At 39.1% G+C, this 18,835-nt stretch overlaps 1 protein-coding gene across 1 annotated transcript in view; it reads left to right on the top strand.

Annotated features, from left to right (window-relative positions):
- Positions 1-18,835, top strand: part of LOC123535926 (protein wntless-like) — a 216,688-nt gene that overhangs the window by 80,191 nt on the left and 117,662 nt on the right. Inside the window, exon 6 of the mRNA XM_053529210.1 lies at positions 7,867-8,003. Coding sequence (XP_053385185.1) covers positions 7,867-8,003 — 137 coding nt within the window. The remainder of the gene's footprint in view (positions 1-7,866; positions 8,004-18,835) is intronic.

Raw genomic sequence — 18,835 nt, 5'->3', positions numbered from 1 at the left:
TCACCCAACTGCGCGTTTAAGTTCAGAAATGTACGATTGAAATGGGTTAGTATATTTTCCCCTTTCATGACCATTCTTCTTATAGAATACCTAGGGGTAGGGTATAACATGTACAGAGGCATTTTCTTTCTGTTTTGGTGCCAGTGAGTGATCTAGGGCCATCATGGCCTGCTTGTTTATTCAAAACCCAGTGTTCTGTTTGAGATTTCACTTAGCCAGATTGGAGTTATGGTTCTTGACTTATTGCAAAAATATACATAAAGAGCTTGTGTTGCATATTTCTTAACAAAAATACACCTAGAGTCATGAAATCATGTAGAAATATTATCCAGCATGTGAATTTGTGCACCAGAGTTTTTCTGATCGCTCGATGTCCGGCGTCTGTCATCAGTCTGTCATCTGTCGTCCGTCATTATTTAGCTTGTGTATGCGATAGAGGCTGTATTTTTCAACTGATCTTCATGAAATTTGGTCAGAAGGATTGCCTTGATGAAATCTAGGCCGAGTTCGAAAATGGGTCATCTGGGGTCAAAAACTAGGTCACTAGGTCAAATTAAGGAAAAACCTTGTGTATGCGATAGAGGCTGTATTTTTCAATTGATCTTCATGAATTTTGGTCAGAATGATTGCCTTGATGAAATCTAGGCCGAGTTCGAAAATGGGTCATCTGGGGTCAAAAACTAGGTCACTAGGTCAAATTAAGGAAAAACCTTGTGTATGCGATAGAGGCTGTATTTTTCAATTGATCTTCATGAATTTTGGTCAGAATGATTACGTTGATGAAATCTAGGCCGGATTCGAAAATGGGTTATCTGGGATCAAAAACTAGGTCACTAGGTCAAATCAAAGAAAAGCCTTGTGTATGCGATAGAGGCTGTATTTTTCAATTGATTTTCATGAAATATGGTCAGAATGATTGCCTTGATGAAATCTAGGTCCAGTTTAAATATGGGTTATCTGGGGTCAAGAACTAGGTCACTAGGTTAAATAAAAGAAAAACCTTGTGTATACGATAGAGGCTGTAATTTTCAGTTGATCCTTATGAAATTTGGTCAGAATGATTGCCTTGATGAAATCTAGGTAAAGTTCAAATATGGGTCATCTGGGATCAAAAACTAGGTCACTAGGTCAAATCAAAGAAAAACCTTGTGTATGCGATAGAGGCTGTATTTTTCAGTTGATCTTCATGAATATTGGTCAGAATGATAACCTTGATGAAATCTAGGCCGAGTTCGAAAATGGGTTATCTGGGTCAAAAACTAGGTCACTAGGTCAAATTAAGGAAAAACTTTGTGTATGCGATAGAGGCTGTATTTTTCAGTTGATCTTCATGAATGTTGGTCAGAATGATTTCGTTGGTGAAATCTAGGCCGAGTTCAAAAATGGGTCATCTGGGGTCAAAAATTAGGTCACTAGGTCAAATCAAAGAAAAGCCTTGTGTATGCGATAGAGGCTGTTTTTTTTCAATTGATTTTCATAGAATATAGTCAGAATGATTGCCTTGATGAAGTCTAGGTCGAGTTTAAATATGGACCATCTGGGGTCAAGAAGTAGATCACTAGGTCAAATCAAAGAAACACCTTGTGTATGCGATAGAGGCTGTATTTTTCAATTGATCCTTATAAAATTTGGTCAGAATGATTGCCTTGATGAAATCTAGGTCAGGTTCAGATAGAGTCGTCTGGGGTCAAAAACTAAGTCACTTGGTCAGATCAAGGAAAAACCTTGTGTATGTTATAGAAGCTGTATTTTTCAGTAGATCTACATGAAATTTGGTCAGAATGATTGCCTTGGTGAAATCTAAGTCAAATTTGAATATGGGTCATCTGGCTTCAAAAACTAGGTCACTAGGTCATATCATATAAAATACTTGTTTAAACTCAAGGGACCACATTTTTGGTCCAATTCTAATGAAAATTGCCCAGAATATTTGTTTCCATGAAATCAGTAGGTCAAACATGTTTAAACTGTTATGGTTTGTTTCACAGGTGAGCAACCTAGGGCCATTTTGGCCCTCTTGTTTGTTTTTTTTTCACTGCAAGAACAGAGTTATGGCCTTTGACTTAGTCAAAAAATGAAAGTTTGTGCTGCATGTATGTCAAAATATACTGGACCTAAAATATTAGAAATTTTGCACCGGGTGTCCTCTTTGGGATTTTACTCAGCTAGGCCAGAGTTATGGTTATGCACTAAGTGAAAAATACACATAAAGTTCTTAAAAGTTTGTGTTGCAAATATCTTAAAAAATGTTTAAGCTTGAGTCATAAAACTATGTACAGTGACAGGAATGGAGTGGGGGAGGGGTGGGGGGGGGGGTGCATCTGTGTCCTATGGACACACATCTAGTTTTCAAACAAAATGTCCTCTGAAACCATTTGGTGGAAAATGAATGAAGTTGGACTGGATGTTCCTTGGGTGGTCCTCTTTCAAAATTGTTCGAACAGTTTTGCTTGGTTGCTCATAGGGTCACAAGAGCTAGAAACAGAAAATTCTTTTAACAACATCTCCTAAACTTCTGGCTGCAAGAGCTAAAAATAGAAAATTCTTATAATGACATCTCCTAAACCGCTGGCTCGATTTTGAAATAATTTCACATAAATTGTCCTTGTATGACACTCTACTAAGAGTGTTCAAATGATTACAGTTTGTCTAAAAACATGGCTGCCAGGGGGCTGGCCACTTTTTCCAGTATGTATATAGTAGAAAATCTTGTATGAAACTGCAGGCCTGATTTTGAAATAATTTCACACAAATGGTCCTTTTGTGACCCTCTACCAAGATTGTTCAAATTATTTTGATTGGTCAGAAAACATGCCGTAAGGGGGTGTGGTCACTTTTTCCCTATATAAATATACAAGATTTTAAAAATATTCTTGTCAGAAACAGCAGGCCCAATTTTAAAATGATTTTACAGTAATGATTCTTAGGTTACTCCTTACAAAGATGCACAAATTTTTCTGTTTCATAAAAAAAAACATTGCCGCCAGGGAGTGTGGTCACTTTATCCCATATGTATGTAGTGGAAACTTTAAAAATCTTCTTGTTTGATATTGTCATATCACATCATTCCCAAGCGTCTTACCCTCCCCCCCCACACACACACCCTTATACACACATACACATTTTCTGCCTGTATTTATTTAGTAGAAACTAATAAAATATTCTTGTTTGAAAACATTGGCACTACTTCAAAGTAATTTCACAGACATTTTCATTGCAAATTCATCTACAAAAACTGTTCAAGCAAGCAACTAACTAGCAGGGAAGCCATCATGGCCCATTTGTTTGCATTATTATCAACCTTTAAGGATCTATATATTTGTGAATCGAAATAAATTCTTTTTGATTTCAAAATAATGTAATAATAAAATGTTCTACTCTTCGATACTTAATTAGGAATTTTGCCTAACTGAATGTTGACAATATGCCTTTGTTGGTCCGTTTGTTTGGGTCATGCGTATGTATTTCAACCTAGATTCATTATGTATACATACTGTTTTTACCCTGTCCATCCATCCTTCCGTCTGTCCGTCCATCCAAGCTTACATTTGCATACTTAGGTAGCTATAGGAACAATAGATAACTGTGCTTTTTATGCCCCCGAAGGGAGGCATATTAGTTTTCAACTGTCCATCCTTTCGTTAGTTCATTCGTCACAACGTTAACTTTTTGCATGAAGGCACTTTACTCGTGAACCACTGCACCCAGGACCTTCAAACTTCACATGCTGATAGTACTTATTGAGTACACAACCCCTACTGACTTTGGGGTCACAGGTCAAAGGTCAAGGTCACCAGGTCAAAGGTCAAGGCACTGCGGGGGCATTTGTCACCATTAGTGACATCTCTTGTTCTTAGATGTCATTCATTCCGTAAGCTTTTATGTGGCTATTTTTCTTTTATGTGGCTAAAGGAGCAATAAAGATAACAAAAGAATAGCGCTGAAGGAACTTTTGTCCGTCTGTTACACTTCATTTCCAATCAATAACTGGAGAACTGTTTAACCTAGAACCTTGAAACTTCATAGGCTGATAGGGATGATGGAATAGACGACCCCTATTGTTTTTCGGGTCATTCCTTCAAAGGTCAAGCAAGGTCACAAGGGCCTGAACATAGAAAACTGTTTCCGATCAATTACTTGAGAACCACTTGACGCAGAATGTTGAAACTTTGTAGGATGATCGTACATGTTGAGTAGATGACTCCTTTGATGTTGGGGTCACCTTGTCAAAGGTCAAGGTCACAGGGGCTGGAATCTGTCATACTTCATTTCAGATCAATAACTGGAGAACCATTTGACCTAGAACCTTGAAACTTTATCAGTGATAGGGCTTATGGAGTAGGCAACCCCAACTGTTTTTGGGGTCATTCTGTCAAAGGTCATGGTCACAGAGACCAGAACATGAAAAACTGTTTCTGATCAATAACTTGAGAACCACTTGACCCAGAATGTTGAAACTTCATAGGATGATTGGACATGCAAAACAGATGAACCCTATTGTTTTGGGTCACTCCATCAAAGGTAAAGGTCAAGGGGGCCTGAACAAATAGTGATCTCTGTCACCTCAGGACCAAAAGTGATCACTGTCTCCTCAGCACCAAAAGCCATCACTGTCATTTCAGCACAAAAGTGGTCACTGTCACCTCAGCACAAAAAGTGATCACTGTCACATCAGCACAAAAAGTGGTCGCTGTCACCTCAGCACAAAAAAGTGGTCGCTGTCACATCAGCACAAAAAGTGATCACTGTCACCTCAGCACAAAAAGCGGTCACTGTCACCTCAGCACAAAAAGCGATCACTGTCACATCAGCACAAAAAGCGATCACTGTCACATCAGCACAAAAAGTGGTCACTGTCACCTCAGCACAAAAAGCGGTCACTGTCACCTCAGCACAAAAAGTGATCACTGTCACCTCAGCACAAAAAGCGATCACTGTCACATCAGCACAAAAAGTAATAATTGTCAACTCAGCACAAAAAGTGGTCACTGTCACCTCAGCACAAAAAGTGATGATTGTCATCTCAGCACAAAAAGTGGTCACTGTCTCAGCACCAGAAGTGGTTACTGTCACTTCAGTACAAAAAGTAGTCGCTGTCACTTGAGCACAAAAAGTGATAAGTAGTTTGAGAACCAGTTGACCACTTGACCCAGAATGTTGAAACTTCATAGGATGATTGAACATGCAGAGTAGATGACCCCTATTGTTTTGGGGATCATTCTATTAAAGGTCAAGGTCACAAGGCCCTGAACATGGAAAACAGTTTCTGATCAATAACTTGAGAATCACTTGACCCAGAATGTTGAAACTTCATAGGATAATTGGACATGCAGAGTAGATGACCCCTATTGTTTTTGGGTTCATTTTATCAAAGGTCAAGGTCACAAGGCCCTGAACATGGAAAATAGTTTCCAATCAGTAACTTGAGAACATCTGGACCCAGAATGTTGAAACTTCATAGGATGATTGGACAAGTAAAGCAGATGAACCCTATTGTTTCTTGGGTCACTCCATCAAAAGGTCAATACACCTCGGTAGCCTAGTGGTAGAGTGTCCGCTTTGAGTGCAGGAGGTTGTGGGTTCAGTCCCCGACCGCATCATACCAAAGATGTAAAAAATGCTACTAGTAGCTTCCTTGCTTGGCGCTCAGCATTAAGAGAGGACTGGTCAGCCCGGTGTCAGTATAATGTGACTGGGTGGGGTATCATGCCACCTATATTCCAGTGAGGCAGCACTATAAAGTTGGGCATTGTGCTCATTACTACAAGTAGCCACAATCGTTTATATGACTGAAAAATTGTTGAAAGCACATTAAACCCGAACACATACACACACACACAAGGTAACAGGGGCCTGAACAAAAAGTGATTACTGTCACCTCAGCACCAAAAGTGATCACTGTCTCCTCAGCATAAAAAGTGGTCACTGTCACCCCAGCACAAAAAGTGATCACTGTCACCACAGCACAAAAAGTGATGATTGTCAACTCAGCACAAAAAGTGATCACTGTGTCCTCAGCACCAAAAGTGATTACTCACTTCAGCAAAAAAAGTAGTCACTGTGACTTGAGCACAAAAAGCAATCAATAGTTTGAGAACCACTTGATCCAAAATGTTGAAACTTCATAGGATGATTGGACATGCAGAGTAGATGACCCCTATTGTTTTGGGGTCATTCTATTAACGGTCAAGGTCACAAGGCTCTGAACATGGAAAACAGTTTCGGATCAATAACTTGAGAATCACTTGACCCAGAAAGTTGAAAGTTCATAGGCTAATTGGACATGCAGAGTAGATGACCCCTATTGTTTTTGGTGTCACTCCATGAAAGGTCAAGGTCACAGGGCGGTCTGAACAAATAGTGATCTCTGTCACTTCAGCACAAAAAGTGGTCACTGTCACCTCAGCACAAAAAGCATTCACTGTCACCTCAGCACAAAAAGTGATGATTGTCACCTCAGTACAAAAAGTGATGATTGTCAACTCAGCACAAAAAGTGGTCACTGTCTCCTCAGCACCAAAAGAGACCACTGTCACTTGAGCACAAAATGTAGTCACTGTCACTTGAGCACAATAAGTGATCAATAGTTTGAGAACCACTTGACCCAAAATGTTGAAACTTCATAGGATAATTGGACATGCAGATTAGTTTATACATAATTTATTTTAGGTCGATTGTGAAGGAAGTTCTACAACTTATATTAATCACTCTTGACACCTCATTCCTGATGGAATCCATCGCCACGAGGGTATGAGAGAAGAGGCCAGTTTCTGCCCTTTTAATGCTGAGCGCCAAGCAAGGGAGACACTGGTACCATTTTTTACGTTTTTGGTATGACGCGGCCGGGGATCGAACCCACGACCTCCCACACTCGAAGCGGACGCTCTACCACTAGGCTATCGAGGCGGTTAAAAAAGTGCAGATTAGATGACCCCTATTGTTTTTTGGGACACTCCATCGAAGGTCAAGGTCACTGGGGCCTGAACAAATAGTGATCTCTGTCACCTCAGGACCAAAAGTGATCACTGCCTCCTCAGCACCAAAAGTGATCACTGTCACTGCAGTACAAAAAGTTTTCACTGTCACCTCAGCACAAAATGTTGTCACTGTCACCTCAGCACAAAGAGTGATCCCTGTCACCTCAGCATCAGAAGTAATCACTGTCACATCAGCACAAAAAGTTATCATTGTCACCTCAGCACAAAAAATGAGCACTGTCACAGCATAAAAAGTGGTGGCTGTCACCTCAGCACAAAAAGTAATCACTGTCACCTCAGCACCAAATGTATTCACTCGCACTTCAGCACAAAACGTGATGATTGACAACTCGGCACAAGAAGTGGTCACTGTCTCAGCACCAAAAGTGATCATTGACACTTTAGCACAAAAGTGATCACTGTCACCTCAGCACAAAAAATAATCACTGACACCTCAACACAAACACTGATCACTGTCACTTTAGCACAAAAATGATCACTGTCACCTCAGCACAAAAAATGACCACTGTCACCTCAACACAAAAAGTGATGATTGACAACTTGGCACAAAAAGTGGTCACTGTCTCCTCAGCACCAAAAGTGATCATTGTCACTTCAGCACAAAAAGTGATCACTCTCACTTCAGCACAAAAGTGATCACTGTCACCTCAGCACAAAATGTGATCACTCACTTCAGCACAAAAAGTGATCACTGTCACCTCAAAACAAAAAGTAATCACTGTCAACTTGGCACAAAAAGGACATAAAAAGCAGTTAATCAATTACGCGCTGAGTTGAAAATATGATACTAGAAACACTGTAAGGTCCACCGAATTTTACATAGAAACCTATCTATAAATTTACACTGGTTATATTTTTCTCTTTATAGGCTATTCATCAGAATGGAGGTTTTACTAGGGTATGGTTGTCTATAAAGACGGTTATGTTCCCAATGATACTGGCTGTGCTGGTCTGGTATTGGAGGAGAATATCTTTTCTTACAAGACCTGCAAACTTACTGGAAAGGTAGGTAAAGATACCAGCATGGTTTTCCTGTATAGATTATGGTTTGTACCCAGTAGACCACTATACTTCCAATCACAAGTTGGAATGGCATGCAGACATGTGTTCTTCATAGGATTGACTGAAGTCAGTATGTTTAAGATAAGATCAGTCTTCTTCTGTCTTCGATGTCTTGTTGGAATTGTCCCATTGGTTACTACCAGTTACATTGGTTACTACCAGTTACATTAACTCAAAAACCAATATGTACTTGTAATGCTGCAAAATTCTAGCAACCAAAAGAAAAAAATCATAAATGATCTTGTGTGATCAGGATGTGACATAACTTAAAAGAAGTTGGCCTCCATCAGCTGTGTGATCCAGTAAAAACAAAACCACTAAGGCAAGTGCCAGTTTTCCTATAAAACTATATGTATATACAGCAGAAACACTCAAAACTGTTCCTTTTGTAAATTATATACTGTTCTGAACTGGTGGCATTGTCCAGTCCCATTTTAGCTCACCTGAGTACAAAATGTTCCAAAGTAAAATTGTTTCCACTCCATAACTTTTATGTGCTTGAATGGAATTTCTTAGTACTTCACACAAAATGTTCCCCATGATGAGACAGTGTTCGACGTACATGATCTATGCTAGTAGGTCAAGGTCACTATTGAAATTTAAGTAAAAATTGCTTTGTTTTTTAGCTTTTAAATGCCTTGAAGCATTTTTAGTCCTAACACAGTTGCCAACAACAAACACTAACAAAGTTTTCAACTGGTAGGGGATTTCTGTATTGCCACTGCAATACTAAGTCTTGGTCACTTGTTTCTCAAAGAAATTCAATAAACATCAGAGAAATTCTCTACTATTGAAAAAGATTATAATTATAACTTATTTTTGCAATTCAGGTCTTTGAAGTATGTATTTTTGAGTGTGACCATGTTCCCTATTATTGTCTACAATGACCATAATCCTCTCACTTACATTAACAAAATGGAGAATAAAAATCAAAATAAAGACTTTTGAGATGGAGCCTTTTACTCCAAGAGTATAACTTAGATATTCAATATATCAAGGGCAAAGATAACAATATACCAGATGCCCTATCTAGGATTTGAGCCAATTGCTCTGCACTTTATAAAACTTAATGTTATTTAATATATGTGTTATAATTGTAAGTATGATATATTGAAGCATTCATATCTTTTTCATCTCTTATGTGTGTTTCATTTGTATCATGTAGTAACATTAAAAGAAAGTTTTATTGCATAAAACTCTTACGTCAGGTGGTTATGTACATGTCATTCTCCCTTGTATTCTCTTTATTATGCCCCCCTTCAAAGAAGGAGGGGTATATTGTTTTGCAGATGTCAGTCGGTCGGTCTGTTGGTCTGTCGGTCGGAATGTAGACCAATCCGTTTCCGGATGATAACTCATGAACACTTGGGCCTAGGATCGTGAAAATTGATAGGGAGGTTGGTCATCACCAGCAGATGACCCCTATTGATTTTGAGGTCTGTATATCAAGGGTCAAGGTCACAGTGACCCTGAATAGTAAAACGGTTTCCGGATGAACACTCAAGAACACTTGGGCCTAGGATCATGGAAGTTGATAGGGAGGTTGGTAATGACCAGCAGATGACCCCTATTGATTTTGAGGTCAGTATGTTAAAGGTCAAGGTCACAGTGACCCTGAACAGTAAAACGGTTTCCGGATGGTAACTCAAGAAGTCTTAGACCTAGGGTCACGAAAGTTGATAGGGAGGTTGATCATGACCAGCAGATGACCCCTATTGATTTTGAGGTCAGTATGTCAAAGGTCAAGGTCACAGTGACCAGGAACAGTAAAATGGTTTCCAGGCAATAACTCAAGAAGGCTTGGGCCTAGTGTCAGGAAAATTGATAGTTAGGTTGGCCATGACCAGCAGATGACCCTTATTGATTTTGAGGTCATTAGGTCAAAGGTCAAAGGTCAAGTCATATTGGCCAGGAACAGTTAAAACGGTTTCTGATCTTCTTGTCCAAAAGCATAGGGCCTAGGGCTTTGATATTTGGTATGTAGCAAAATCTAGTGGTCCGCTACCAAGATTGTTCAGATTATTTCCCTGGGGTCAAATATGGCCCCACCCCGGGGGTCACATGGTTTATATAGACTTATATAAGAAAAAACTTTGAAAAACCTCTTGTCCAAAACCACAGGGCCTAGGGCTTTGATATTTTGTGTATGACATCATCTAATGGTCCTCTACCATGGCAACCAAAAAGGAAAAACTTTAAAAATCTTCTTGCCCAAAACCAAAGGGCCTAGGGCTTTGATATCTGGTGTGTAGCATCATCTAGTGGTCCTCTACCAAAATTTTTCAAATTATCCCCCTAGGGTCAAATATGGCCCCACCCCCGGGGGTCACATGGTTTATATAGGGAAAACTTTGAAAATCTTCTTGTACAAAACCACATGGCCTAGGGCTTTGATATTTAATATATAGTATCATCTAGTGGTCCTCTACCAAGATTGTTCAAATTATTCCCCTAGGGTCAAATATGACGCCGCCCCGGGTGTCACATGGTTTATATAGACTTATATAAGGAAAACTTTGAAAATCTTCTTGTACAAAACCACATGGCCTAGGGCTTTGATATTTGGTATGTAGCATTATCTAGTGATCCTCTACCAAGATTATTCAAATTATCCCCCTAGGATCAAATATGGCCCCGCCCCGGAGGTCCCAAGTTTTACATAGACTTATATAGGAAAAAAAGTTTAAAAATCTTCTTGTCTGAAAGCACAACACTTAGACCTTTGATATTTGTAATGTAGCATTGTCTTATGGTCCTCAACCAAAATTGTTCAAATTGTACCCCTGGGGTGAAAAGAGGCCCTGCCTTGGGGGTCCCAAGTTTTATACAGACTTATATAGGAAAACGTTTAAAAAAATTTCTTGTCTGAAACCATACGACCTAGGCTTTTAATATTTGGTATGATGCATTGTCTAGTAGTCCTCTACCAAAATTGTTCAAATTATGCTCCTGGGGTTAAAAGAGGCCCCGCCCTGGGGTCACTTAGTTATTATGTGAGTTATATAGGAAAAAAAACTAAAAAAAGTTGTCTGATCCTATTTCCAAAATTGTTTAATTGTAATTACCTGATGACCCCAAGTAATATGATGTCACTTGACTGTGACCTTGACCTACTGACCTACTTTCTTGTTTTTTAAGATACAGCCTTGAAATTTTGATGACATACACAGTTTTACACACTAATCATAAAACTGAATTTCATTGACCATGAATATGACCTACTGACTTTCTTAATATTTTATCATCAGTTTGACAATTGAGACATGTAGCTCATATTACTCAGGTGAGCGATCCAGGGTCATCATGACCCTCTTGTTGTTTTTAGGGTCACTACATCAAAGCTCAAGATCACAGGGGCCATTTGTCAATCACACTTCGTTTTTGATCAATAACTGGAGAACCATTTGACCTAGAACCTTCAACTTCATCGGGTGATAGGGCTTACAGTGTAGATGACCACTTTTAGTTTTGGGGTTACTAGATCAAAGGTCAAGGTCACAAGGGCCTGAACATGGAAAACAGTTTCTGATCAATAACTCGTGAACCACTCGGCCTAGAACATTTTTTTTTTTTTTAGCTCACCTGAGCTTTTGTGACCGCTCAGTGTCCGTTGTTCGTCGTGTGTCAGTCAACATTTAAAAAAAAAAATCTTCTTAAAAAACACTGGGCAGAATTACACCAAACTTCACAGGAATGATCCTTGGGTGGTACCCTTTCAAAATTGTTCAAAGAAATTAATTCCATGCTGAACTCTGGTTGCCATGGCAACCGAAAGGAAAAACTTTAAGAATCTTCTTGTCCAAAACCGCAAGACATAGAGCCTTGATATTTGGCATGTGACATCATCTTATGGTCCTCTATCAAGATTGTTCAAAGTGTGCCCCTAGGGAGAAAAGAGGCCCCACCCCGGAGGTCACAAGTTTTACATAGACTTATATAGGAAAAAACTTTAAAAATCTTCTTGTCTAAAACCACAAGACCTAGACCTTTGATATTTGGTATGTAGCATTGCCTTGTGGTCCTCTACCAAAATTGTTCAAATTATTACCCTGGGGTGAAAAGAGGCCCTGCCCCGGGGGGGGCCTCAAGTTTTACATAGACTTGTATAGGAAATTTTTTTTAAAATCTTCTTGTCTGAATATACAAGACCTAAGCCTTTGATATTTTGTATGCAGCATTGCCTTGTGGTCCTCTTTGAAGATTATTCAAATTGTGCCCCAGGGTCTAGGCTTTTGATATTTGGTTTGTTGCATTGCCTTGTGGTCCTCTACCAAAATTGTTCAAATTATTACCCTGGGGTGAAAAGAGGCCCTGTCCCGGGGGTCCAAAGTTTAACATAGACTTATATATGGGAAAAAAATAAAAATCTTTTTGTCTGAAAGTTTGATATTTTGTATGTATCATTGCCTAGTGGACCTCTAACATGATTGTTCAAATTATGCCCCTGGGACTATAAGAGGCCCCGCCCTGGTGGTCACTTGTTATATGACGTTATATAGGAAAAATACTTCAAAAATTATCAGATCATATTTCCTAGACTGTTTAATTATATTTACCTGATGTACCAAAGTGATTACATGTCACCTTACTGTGACATTGACCTACTGACCTACTTTCTTCTTTTTTGAGATACAGCCTTGAAATTTGGATGACATGTACAGTTTTGCATACTGATCTTAAAACTGACTTTCAGTTACCATGAATGTGACCTACCGACCTACTTTCTAGTATTTTAGCATCAGTTTGCCATTTGAAACGTGGCTCATATTACTCAGGTGAGCGATTTAGGGTCATCATGACCCTCTTGTTTTTATTTCGATGTAGTTTTTTTGTTTGTTTTTTTCGATGTAAATGAGAAGTGAAACCAAAATTTGTAGTCCTGTTTGGCGCCATATAACTTATACTGTGTTGGTGCACCGTAAAACCCAAAATAAATAAATAAATAGAACATTTAAACTTCATAGGATGATTGGACAAGTAACGTTTATGACCCCTAATGATTTTGGGTCACTTGATCAAAGGTCAAGGTCACAGGGACCAGAACATGGAAAACGGTTTTCGATCAGTAACTTGAGAACCATTTGACCCAGAACTTTCAAACTTTATAGGATGTTAGGACTATCAGTTTTTTTGGGCCACTACAGCTAAGGTCAGGGTCACAGGGGCCTGAACATGGAACACCCTTTCCGATCAATAATTTGAGAATCACTTGACTCAGAATGTTGAAACTTCATAGGATGATTGGACGTGCAGAGTAGATGATTTTAGGGTCACTTGATCAAAGGTCATACATGAAGGGATTTTGAAATTACTTTGCACAAATGTTAACAATAGTAAGACAACGTGTCATGCGTAAGACCCAAAAATCCTAGCTCTAAGGTCAAAGTCACACTTAGAAGTCAAAGGTTAACAGGTCTGTTTCTTGTCTGGTCCATAACTCTGCCATTCATCAAGGGATTTCAAAAATTACATTGCACAAATGTTCCCTATAATGAGTTGATGTGTCTTGTGCAAGAACCAGACCCTAGCTCCAAGGTCAAGGTCACACTTAGAAGTGAAAGGTTAACATGGTCTGTTTTTTGTCCGGATGATTAATTATATCTGAGCCATTCATCAATGGATTTTAAAATGACTTGGCACAAATGTTCCCCATAATGAATTGATGTATTATGTGCAAGACCCAGACCCCTGGCTCCAAGGTCAAGGTCTCTTTTGTCTGGTCTGTATCTTTTTAGCTCAAGGTGAGCTTTTGTGATCGCCTTTTTTTCCGTCGTCTGTTGGTGTCGTCAACAATTTGACTGTTAACACTCTAGAGGTCACAATTTTGGCCAAATCTTAATGAAACTTGGTCAGAATGTTACTCTCAATAAAATCTTGGACGGCTTTGATATTGGGTCATCTGGGGTCAAAAACTAGGTCACCAGGTCAAATCAAAGGAAAAGCTTGTTAACACTCTAGAGGCCACATTTATGGCTGTATTTTCATGAAATTTGGTTAGAATGTTAATCTTGATGATCTTTAGGTCAAGTTCGAATCTTGGTCATCTGGGGTTAAAAACTAGGTCACCAGGTCAAATGAAAAGAAAAGCTAGTTAACACTAGAGGCCACATTTATGACCATATCTTAATGAAACTTGGTCAGAATGTTAATCTTAATGATCTTTAGGTCAGACCCAAATCTGGGTCAGGCGGGGTCAAAAACTAGGTCACCAGGTCAAATCAATGGAAAAGCTTGTTAACAGTCTAGAGGTCACAGTTTTGACAATATCTGTATGAAACTTGGTCAGAATGTTAATCGTGTTGATCTTTAAGTCAGATTCAAATCATGATCACCTGGGGTCAAAAACTAGGTCACCAGGTCAAATCAAAGGAAAAGCTAGTTAACACTTTAGAGGCCACATTTTATGACCATATCTTAATGACACTAGGTCATAATGTTAAGTCAAAGGAATAGCAGGTGAACAGTCTATAGAGGCTAATTTATGACCACATCTTAATGAAACTTTGTCAGAATGTTGATCTTGATGATCTTTAGGTCAAGTTTAAATCTGGGTCAGATGGGGTCAAAAACTAGGTCACCAGGTCAAATCAAAGGAAAAGGTTGTTAACACTCTAGAAGCCACATTTACAACTGTATCTTCATGAAACTTGGTCAGAATGATAACCTTGATGATCTTTAGGTCAAGTTCGAATCTGGGTCATGTGGAATGTGACCTACCGATCTACTTTCTTGTTTCTTAAGATACAGCCTTAAAATTTGGATGACATGTACAGTTTAGCAAACAGATCTTAAAACTGACTTTCAGTGACCACGAATGGACCTACTTACCTAATTTCTTGTTTTTTACTCACCTTAGCCAAAGGCTCAGGGTGAGCTATTTTGATCGCTCATCATCAGGCATCCGTCAAGCCTCTGTCTGTCCGTCCACACTTTCACTTAAACAACATCTCCTCCTAAACCACCAGGCCAATTTTGATGAAACTTCACAGGAATGTTCCTTGGATGGTCTTCTTTAAAAATTGTTCAAAGAATTGAATTCCATACAGAACTCTGGTTGCCATGGCAACCCAAAGGAAAAACTTACAAAATCTTCTTGTCCAAAACCACAGGTCATAGGGCTTTAATGTTTTGATTGTAGCATCATCTAGTTGTCCTCTACCTAGATTGTTCAAATTATCCCCCTAGGGTTAAATATGGCCCCGCACAGGAGGTCACATGGTTTACATTGACTTATGTAGGGAAAACTTTGAAAATCTTCTTGTACAAAACCACAAAGTGTAGAGTTTCAATATTTGGCATGTGACATCATCTAGTGGTCCTCTGTATACATTGTTCAGTTTATGCTCCTGGGATGAAGAGAGGCCCAACCCCGGGGGTCCCAGGTTTTACATATGTTTATATAGGAAAAAACTTTAAAAATCTTCTTGTCTGAAACCACAAGGCATTTGCTATGTAGCATTGCCTTGTGGTCCTCTACCAAGATTTATCAAATTATGCCCCTGGGGTGAAAAGAGGCCCCGCAACAAGGGTCCCAAGTTTTACATAGACTTATATAGGAAAAAAAATTAGAAATCTTCTTGTCTGAAATTGCAAGACCAGGGCTTTTGATATTTGGTTTGTTGCGTTGCCTAGTGGTCCTTTACCAAGATTGTTCAAATTATGCCTCTGGGGTAAAAAGAGGCCCCGCCCTAGGGGTCCCATGTTTTACATAGTTTTACATCGGAAAAAGCTTTTTAAAATCTTCTTGACTGAAAGTTTAAGGCCTAGGCTTTTGATATTTGGTATGTAGCATTGCCTAGTGGTTCCTTATCAAGATTGTTCATATTATGCCCTTGGGGTAAAAAGAGGCCCTGCCCTGAGGGTCACTTAGTTTTTATAAGAGTTATATAGGAAAAAATACTTCAAAAATTATCTGATCATAATATTTCCTAGACTGTTTAATTATAATTACCTCATGACCACAAGTAATTAGGAGTCACTTCACTGTAACTTTGACCTACTGACCTACTTTCTTGTTTTTAGCTCACCTGTCATGTAGTGACATGGTGAGCTTTTGTGATCGCCCTTCGTCCGTCGTCCGTCCGTCTGTCCGTCGTCGTCAACAATGTCTTGTCTGCACGATAGTGGTTTCATTTATGATTTTATTTTAACCAAACTTGCACACAACTTGTATCACCATAAGACCTTGGTTCCTTTCTTGAACTGGCCAGATCCCATTATGGGTTCCAGAGTTATGGCCCCTGAAAGGGCCAAAATTAGCTGTTTTGATATTGTCTGCACAATAGCAGCTTTATTTTTGATTTGATTTTTACCAAACTTGCACACAACTTGTATCACCAGAAGATCTTGTTTCCTTTCTTGAACTGGCCAGATCCCATTATGGGTTCCAGAGTGATGGCCCCTGAAATGGCCAGAATTAGCTATTTTGACCTTGTCTGCACAATAGCAGCTTCGTTTATCGTTTGATTTTAACCAAACTTGCACACAACTTGTATTACCACAAAATCTTGGTTCCTTTCTTGAACTGGCCAGATTCCTTTATGGGTTCCAGAGTTATGGTCCCTGATATGGCCAGAATTAGCTATTTTGACCTTGTCTGCAGAATAGCAGCTTCATTTATGATTTGAATTTATTCAAACTTAAACAAAACTTGTGTCACCATAAGATCTCTGTTCCTTTCTTGAACCAGCCAGATCCCTTAATGGGTTTCAGAGTTATTGCCCCTGAAAGGGCCAAAATTAGCTGTTTTGACACTGTCGGCACAATAGCAGCTTCATTTATGATTTGATTTTAACCAAACTTGCACACAACTTGTATCAGCACAAGATCTTGGTTCCTTTCTTGAACTGGCCAGATTCCTTTATGGGTTCCAGTGTTATGGCCCCTGAAAGGACCAGAATTAGCTATTTTGACCTTGTCTGCACAATAGCAGCTTCGTTTATGATTTGATTTTAACCAAACTTGCAAACAACTTGTATCACCACAAGATCTTGGTTCCTTTCTTGAACTGGCCAGATCCCGTTATGGGTTTCAGAGTTATGGCCCCTGAAAGGGTCAAAATTAGCTATTTTGACCTTGTCTGCACAATAGCAGCTTCATTCATGATTTGATTTTAACCAAACTTACACACAACTTGTATCACCACAAGATCTTTGTTCCTTTCTTGAACTGGCCAGATTCCTTTATGGGTTCCAGAGTTATGGCCCCTGATAGGGCCAGAATTAGCTATTTTGTCTTACTTTTCCTACTTTTTAGGTCTGTTCCTACTTTTTTTCCTACTTTTTTTGAAAAAACTCCTACTATTCCTACTCTTTTATCTAAAGAAGAAGAAATATGTTAACAAATGTTGTTAGTCTGTATAATGATTTTTTTTTACATAATATAAGGACTGATGGTGTACTGGTGAGGCTCTAGAGACCTTTGACATGCTGCTAGTGACCTCTTATGCATGCAGAAACCTGCTGACAGTCTGTTATGGGAGTTGAATACATGTACTGACATTTATATTGCAGCATAAGAGGTAACAGGTAGCTATGTACATTGAGGACCTCAGAGCATCATGAAAATAGACAGACCATATATTTTGTGATTTAAGTCCAGCTGTGTAAATATAAAAGATTCAGACTCAGGTCCAGGACTGGGCAGAGGGTGCACCCCCCACCCCTCCCACTTGTAGTTTGCTGAGAAGTGACCTATACTCATCAAAGTTGCACCCAATTATTTTGGCAAAGGATTAATATTTTCTCAAAATTTAGACCCAACAGTACACCATATGTCTCTGTTTCTTACCTATATTTCAAAATTTTCCAAAGGGAGAACACTCTGACCCTCCCCCCCACTAAAAAATGAGGAAAGTACCCTCCCAGTACCTCCCTCAAAGAAAAAAAATGCACCAGAGCCCACCATTTTGTACCTGTTTTTCAAAATTTTCTTAGGGGTGGGGAGGGGGTACCAAAACGTTTGTGGAGGAGGTACCAAAATCCACAGGACTATGAAATTTTCAAGACTGCTCTTAATAAATATCACCATGAACTGAAACTAGAAAAACAGAGAACTCTTAGCCATAAAGTGCTCGAATACAAAGGTGATTCCAAAAAACTTTACAAATTTGTGACAGATCTCACCGGCGGCAAGTCGGAGAATCCAATGCCTGTTGTTGAAAATGAAAATACGCTAGCTGACAAATTTGCTGACTTTTTCATGGAAAAGATTCAGAAAATACGGGACAGCTTAAAAGATTTTGAAAACTATAAACCATCAATGAGAAATGTGCCGGAATTTGGAAAATTTGATGAACTTAGTGAGGATGAAGTTAGAAAACTCATTAACCAGTTACAAACAAAGTCGTGTGAAATTGATGTTATTCCAACAAAAGTGTTGCAGTCATATTTAAACGAGCTCCTCCCAATTATAACTAGACTAGTGAATCTTTCATTGACTCAAGGAGTCTTCCCAGTGCAGTGGAAACAGGCAATAGTTAGACCTCTGTTAAAGAAAGCTGGTCTCGAACTTATATTCTCAAACTATAGGCCAGTGAGCAACTTATCATTCTTGTCCAAATTGATAGAGAAAGCAGCACTGTATTTACTTAATAAACATGTAAATGAACATAATCTCCTTCCGAAAAATCAGTCCGCATACAGGCAACATCATTCGTGCGAATCGGCTTTATTGAGACTTATCAATGACATCTTGGACGCTATGGAACATCAAGAAGTGACTGCATTGATAGCATTAGACCTTAGTGCAGCTTTTGATACGGTAGATCACGATAT

The sequence above is a fragment of the Mercenaria mercenaria genome, chromosome 17 (genome assembly GCF_021730395.1).
Source record: "Mercenaria mercenaria strain notata chromosome 17, MADL_Memer_1, whole genome shotgun sequence".
Classification (NCBI taxonomy): Eukaryota; Metazoa; Mollusca; class Bivalvia; order Venerida; family Veneridae; genus Mercenaria; species Mercenaria mercenaria.
This window is presented reverse-complemented; position numbering and strand designations above follow the sequence as displayed.